Raw genomic sequence first — 7162 nt, 5'->3', positions numbered from 1 at the left:
CGCAGATGTTAGCTCAGGGCTAATCTTCCTCGAAAAAAAAAATTAAAAACCAAAAAAAGAAGATTAAATTTAAGCTTCTTTTGAATGGAGCTCCTTAACTGATGACTGACTTGTTGCCCCTGGCCAAAGTCTCCTTTCTTTCCAGTCATGTTCCTTGCCAGCTGCAACTATGGGACAATGAATCTACCGCTAATTTAAGTCAGCTTTCTTTAGGCTGGTCATTAGTGTGCTGTCCAAGAGTGCCAAATTCTAGCCTAGGGTAGTGATAGGCATTTAATGCTGTGTCGCAGGTGGGCTAGGGGGCTGACCATCCAGGGTAGTAGATGTCACTAATTTATTTTAATACTGCCCTGCCACAGCCTATTTAAACCTACATTGCCCTTCCCATACCTGTTCTGCCCTTACATTAAACCTTTCATCCAGTACTTTCCAAATAAATCTAAGTAGTATTCATGTATGAGGCACTTAAGAGCTCATTACTGGAATATCCAAACAATTCAAACAACAGGTAACAGTAACTTAATCCTAAACACACCAGGACTGGGACACCATCATTGTATTGAAGAAGTAATCATACATGACTCTGAATTAGCAGAAGACTCTGAAACGCAACTTGTAAGAGAAAAGAAATCTCAAAACAGGCAATGATTTGGTACCAATACTTGAGTTCTAGTCCAAGCTCACATGTGTACTTATTGGGTTTCTTTGGGTAATTTACTTTGCCTGTATTTCTTAGAGTCTCCAGTTAAAATAGAAGCGATTTATCTAGTCTTTATTTCAGAGAATTGTTGTGAGAGCGACTTGGATAATCTGAAAAGTAAATGAGCTCCTTGAACAATGCACAATAAAGGTACAATTATTCGAGTTTCTCTTGTAGAGTCAGAACGATTCACTCAAAGGACACAATGTTTGATTGAGAACATTCTTAATTTTATTTTCTTTAATTTTATAAAATACATTTTGTAAGATAAGCTTCTAAAAGTTTGTCCTTTATGTGTGTTAAAATTGAAATTCTACATCAGAAATGAAGGAAACACTTGCAGTTGATTAACTCTGTGTGTACATGTGTGTGTATGCGAGGGCGGTTCAGGGAAGGATTGGTTATTTGTTATGTTATTAAATCAAAACAAAACACGAAGTATGGATTACTTCACTTTCCGTGATCTTGATTGGTTTCTTACAGAACCTTTTCCATCTGCTCCCTCTATGCAGCCTGGAAGCTTATCTTGTATACTGGTCTGAAAACAAATATCATGTCTTTGTTAAAGCTCTTACGTCTTCTTAAACATTGCTGAAACCTCTTTGGGGGACAATACAAAACACCTCTTTACAACACAAGAGCCACCTACAGCCATACCCGTAGAATCCTTTCTTCAATAAAGACCAACCAGCCTTTTATTTTTTTAACCCAAAGTTAACAAACTCAGAAAGAGAAGACTAAAACCTGGGAGCTACTCAGGTATCAAACTCTCTCCACCTTTCCTTTTCAGTGGAAGCTTACCAACTGAATAGCTGACGGCTGGTGCATTCGGTCATGTGGTCTATACAAGCAGAGAATAAACTGTACATTAAACCTGACTCTTTAACTTGCCAAAGCAATATTGCTGAATCAAATGATCTCCCACCAGCTAGAAAAAACGATCAAATAGGTTATTCAAATTGAGGTTCAAATTCACCAGATCTGTTTCTGCAAAGGGCAGAATAATTTGTAGAAAATCCCAATAGATGCATGGAACTAGCCAATTTTAAATATCATTTGTGATGCGAAATGTCCAATTTTCATTTGCTAAAGAATCATAATCAAAAAATCATTCTCCAGACCTTTCTGGCACAACCCCAAACAAGTGATAAACTGGAAAATGTGAAATGCGTATCATTCTGAAACAAATCAAGATCTTCATAACACCTACTATGACTGAATGGATAACACCCCATGAAAAGAGCACCATTGTGAAGATATGACAGAGGCCAGAGTATACAACTAATTAACAGAAAAAAGACATGCTATCCAAAGAGTTATCTATCCTGTGTTTACCAGAGGGCTGGCTCAGTTTACACCATTAGCCACTAGCGACTGCTGTTCTTTAGGCCAGTCTTTTTTTGTATGAGCTAGTTTCTCTCTAGTCTCAGCTCCTAGGAAACCACAGGGTTGTCATGGTAGCTGTTATCAGGAGAAGGGAGTGAGAAGATGCTGACAACACCCTGTTTCTCTTCTCTAACGAGGTGTAAGGCCAGGTGCCCCCTTTGTCTACACAGATACTACGCTCCCTTATGCTGTAAGTAAGGTTGGCTGAGTTAGGGCTTAAATAGTCCATTGCCATTGGGGTCAGTGCTCTCTTTCTATGGGTGAAAGATCCTTGCTTTGACCCCCTTCTCCCAGCTGCAATAGGTAGATTTGGGCAAATGCTCTTATTGTATTGCTGGCATTCTTTTTTTTTTTTCTTCTATCTTCAGTGGTAATAGGGAGACAGGAGTAAGTTCTCTGTTTTGTACACCAAGGAGAATATATTTGGCCCCTACCCTATAGATGGTGAGGGGACCAGGTACATCCCTTCTCTCTACCTGAGCATTTTTCTTTCCACTTTGTTTCCATCAGTGGAAGTGCCTTTTGAGAAGAAAACACTTCCTGGTCCTCAGGAGATGCTTGACAATTGAATTTGAGCCTCCATTTCTTTGTGACTTGCAGTTGAGGAGTCACCATCTTAAGCATTTCCCATTTCTAGCAGGAACCAGCTGTGAAGCAAAATGACTAAAAGAGGTATGTAAGAGGGGAGAGTCCACAGAGAGACATTAATCACCACAAGACTCTCCTTTCTTGTTACACTCATCAAGTAAGAAGAGGGCCAGTCAGTGGCAAAGGCAAAGAGTTAACATGGGAGACGCAGCATCGTAGGCTGTGTGGTTAGAGCCTCGCTATTAGAGAAAGGGAAGTTTCTACAGGAGATCAGAACTTGGTGCCTCGGCCCATGAGTTTGAGGACGGCAAAGTTGTAAGTGGCAGCGATCATGAAAGTGAGCTGTAGGGAACAGAAGAGAGAATATGAGTGACAGTAGAAAAGAAAGCTCTCCCTCCTCCAATCCGTTTGCGAATGAGGAAGGGAAGAAATAAAATCATAGCTAAATAAACAGAAAACCCCTGCTCTGCAAAATCAGCAGGTCCCAGGCTGTTGCTCCATATACTTGACAAGAAGTCCTCTCTGAGACATTTCCTTCCAACGGCCCAGGCCAAGAGAATGAACTCAGCCAAGATTTATTCCACACCTATGCTCAGCCTAGTACTGAGTTTTCCTCAGGGAAGTGAACAATACATGGGCTCTGCCATCAGCATATCCACAGATTTGAGAGACCTGAAGTCATAGGGTAGTTGGTGTAAACACACAGCCACACTGTGCACTACAGCCCTCCCCTGCTTAATGCATCAATTTATTTTACAAAATAAGAAACAACTCGACTCTGTACAAAAGCCTCAGCAGTAGGGGCCAGGATTTCTGTGAGTTTATCCTTGAACATTCACCATTTATTCAAATGATTGCAGACAAATGGCTTCACCTTTCAGTGCCCTAGGTTTTTAATCTGAACAATGAATGCACTACATTGACACTGCACTGTAACACCATCAGCAGGACCTGGGACATAGACGCGCATTATAGTAATAACAATTCTAAATGTTAGGAGGTCTTTCTGGGATTTTGGGGAAAGTAACTAAATCTCTTGGAGAGTGTCCAAGATAGATTCATATTTACAATATACAGAATTCCAGGCTTTGGAAGGTCATGTTTAGTAATGTTTCAGTGTTCTTATCATCATCTGACTAGGACGTATTGAGAATTAACCATAATTTATGATTGCAAAGTTCTTGGCAGTATTATATGCTCTGTAAATGCCAAATATTATTATTCTTGACTATGAATATCTTACTTCCTCTTTCCTCACACCACTTTTCTTGTTCCTGTCTAATTTCTGAAGTTTTTCTACCTTGCCAACCTCAAGTAGAAGTGCATAGTCTCTACACTTTGCTGTCTCTTCCCAGTAGCTTCTCTCTAGCATTTCAAGGTTAGAAGGAGTCTATCTTTTTCCCTGTGAGCAGAACTGTACCCAAGCTATCCTTGGATCATTTATTTGCCAAGATCATTCAAAGACAACTCACCAGGGAAACCAGTGTGGCTGCAGCCCCCACAAACGCAGCAATAAACAGGTGGAAGGTCATTTGGAACTGCAAGAAAACGCAAAAGGGAGAAGTGTTTCTTGCAACAGCAAAAAGATGTTCTGCTGTAGATCGTGAATGCAGTTTTCTGAATGTGTTAGTATCTTTCTCTGTGTTAATTCTGCATCTCTAAGTTGTCACTTCCCTGAGTGGAGGCCTCCCATTCTTCAATGTACACCACAGTCCCTAGGCCTATAGCACCCACAACAAAGAATACTCATAAAATACTCATAAAGTATTTTAATCAATTGGTTCCCTACACTTGTGCCTAGGACTTCCAAATATAAAGTCAACATTTTGCTTTCAAAAAATAATTTACTGCCTAGGATTTACTTTTATTCTTCTGCCTCATTTGTGTATAATATCCATTCTCAATACAGTATTTTCCTTTTTCACATGTACTTTTTTTTTTTACTTCTCATTAGAGATTGAGAAGCTTCAAAATGAAAGTATTTTGTAAAATCTATGTCTCTATGCACAACCCATTTTCTTGATCTGGTTTTTAACTAAAAGAATCAAAATTTTCACTTGGGGGATTTCTCCATTAAGCTCTATCTTTACCTAAAGCTACAAATTTCTCTTTTAAGGGAGGAAGTCTTGGAATGGAAGGCTTCCTTCCAGCTCTAGGGAAAATAGATATTTTACCATCTATGCTTATTGGCTCAGGCATAATCAGCCAATATTTTATAGAAGGCAATCTGCAAACTCAAAATCCAGCAAAGAGAAACTGTGGTCCTTAAAATTGAAAGCCGTGGGTAGGAATTTGTATAGTATTAGCCATTCCATTGCAAAGCAACCAAAATAACCCACTCACCTCAGCTGTTTTGCAGATGGACAGAAGGTTGGAGCCACACACCTTGCCAGGGAAAGCATTCCATGGGAGAACACCTAAGTAAGACACAGAAGTCAACCAGGGTGTGATTCACAGAGTTGTGGGGCTACACGGAGACTTTCCTCCAGTGCCTTTCTTCCACCTTTAATCATTCTGGTTGAAAAGTTGGATCCTACTAACAATCAGGATCCTCTTTTCTGAAGGTTTGCCAAAAATAGAAGGTGATATTGAACAGTTGTGAAATCTTGTGTTTGTTATTGAAGTGTCTTGCTTCTGGGTTGGGAACAGCAGTCAACTAGGGTAGAGCAGTGTGACCAGCCAAGAAAATTCCCACCACTTCCAAGAAGTTCCCTTCCAAGGGAAGACATGTCTCCAGTTTCAGTGGAGAGGGATTAACAGACTAAGATCCAGGCATCCATAATCTTATTTTTTTCCCCATAATTACCACCCTCCTTACCCTGAGTAAAGAACCAAATACGCAGTGCTTCCATAGGGGGTAGGGGAGCCAAGGCACCCATGTCCTAACTCACCATACATTCTGGCATCAGCACAGAGACTGCCTATACTGGCAGAGGTCTTGCTGGGGAAGGCAATAGACTGGCAGGTGGTCCAGGTGTTGAAGTAAATGTACACAGGCACAGCAGAGCAGGCAAACACCAGGAGCCACACAATGGTCAGGGCATAGGTGATGCCCACAAACTAAAACAATTGACATGGGGTGGTTAGAAATCAGCATCAGCCTTGCAAACGTTGAAACACAAACTGGGAGACCCTGGAGTGACATGTGCCAGACATGAAACCAGATTCCAGGAATTTCCACCAAATCAAATTAGTAAGCAGGGCACCTCTGCCAAATGCCATTGGCAGTATCTACTAAAGAACGGGCCCCAAGTGTGACGGAGGGTGGGGGGAATGGGTGGGGGTTGGAGTGAGGAGGATCCCTGGGTTAGAGAGGCTTCAGGAGATTTTTTTGGCAGATAAGATGTGAAGAAATCAAAACAGATCTTGAAAGAAAGTCGTGCCATTTCTTGCCTTAGGCTGAGCTTAGAAAATGTTCCCTGTCACAGGACTTGTGATCCCTAGTCATTCAACAAAGCCAATAAGATATTTAAATTTCAGATCCAAAAACCTTTCTAAGCCAACTGCTGGCCACAAAAGACATCACTACAACCCACAAGTATTCAGCCCCCAAAGGATCTTTAACTCTAGAGACTGAAAACCAGCGTATGCCTCACTAGAAGCATGGATAGCCCTCAGACAAAGATGAAGCACTGAATATGCAGATCTGCACTAGTTCCCTCTGGGACCTCTAACAGTGTAGAATCCCAGAATACTGTGAATTTCACCTTGGAATCAATTATTTAATTTCCATGATCCACCCTCCCTCTCAGATCAGGTACCTACATCTCAATCCCACGAGTAGCATTTTAGATTCTTGGGCAGTCAGGTCTACTCTTGTGGTCCCTGTTAGGAGGGGAGTAAAGGGATACCAACAGATGACTTAGAAATGGTCTCATTATACAAAGCATCCCATAAAACTCATGCTTTTCATTTTGAGATGAAATTTTCTAGGGAACTTTTGAAAGTTGAGGCTAAGCCGGCTGGGCACCACGTTCTTCCTGACCTTCTCGTTCGGCTGTAGCCATCACTTTCTCACTCAAAAGCCAGGCCCCTAGAGAGGACCCAGCCTTGAGTGGAGGTGAGGCCACAGACTCACGCCCAATTGTCCCCCACCCCTTGTTATTGCCACAAAATCCTGAGGATGATCACCTTGTCGGGATGTCCTAGCCATTTTCCCAAACAATGACACACCCGCTCCAAAGAATGAGCTTGATGTTGGCCTCTGGAACCCCTCCCCTTCTGGCCCCCTGTTACCGTTGCGCTCAGGCCCTTGCCGCAGATGGTGGTCTTGTAGTCGCCAAAGATCTGCCTGACTGCGCCGGTGGTGTAGAAGCCCTCAGCCAGCAGGAGGGCCCCATAAAGGAAGAAGAAAGAGGCAGTTCCATAGATGACATACTGGAAGGCATGGATCCTGCGTTAACATAGACAAAAGAGACCAGAGATTCTTATTAATGAGGACCCAGTTCCCTTCCTGCATAAGTGAGGTAGACACTTGAGTGGGCACCT

At 41.9% G+C, this 7162-nt stretch overlaps 1 protein-coding gene across 2 annotated transcripts in view; it reads right to left on the bottom strand.

Moving 5' to 3' along the window:
• Positions 1–908: 908 nt before the first annotated feature.
• Positions 909–7162, bottom strand: part of PLP1 (proteolipid protein 1) — a 15033-nt gene continuing 8779 nt past the window's right edge. Inside the window, exons 3-7 of one of the 2 annotated variants that reach the window (XM_070605097.1) lie at positions 6806–7067; positions 5566–5734; positions 5018–5091; positions 4147–4212; positions 909–3016 (exon numbers count right to left, since the gene is read on the bottom strand). In XM_070605097.1, the coding sequence (XP_070461198.1) occupies positions 2945–3016; positions 4147–4212; positions 5018–5091; positions 5566–5734; positions 6806–7067 (643 nt within the window). In that variant the 3' untranslated portion in view covers positions 909–2944. The remainder of the gene's footprint in view (positions 3017–4146; positions 4213–5017; positions 5092–5565; positions 5735–6805; positions 7068–7162) is intronic. The other variant, XM_070605098.1, reaches the window with a different exon arrangement.

This window comes from Equus przewalskii, chromosome X (genome assembly GCF_037783145.1).
Source record: "Equus przewalskii isolate Varuska chromosome X, EquPr2, whole genome shotgun sequence".
In the NCBI taxonomy this organism is placed as follows: domain Eukaryota; kingdom Metazoa; phylum Chordata; class Mammalia; order Perissodactyla; family Equidae; genus Equus; species Equus przewalskii.
This window is presented reverse-complemented; position numbering and strand designations above follow the sequence as displayed.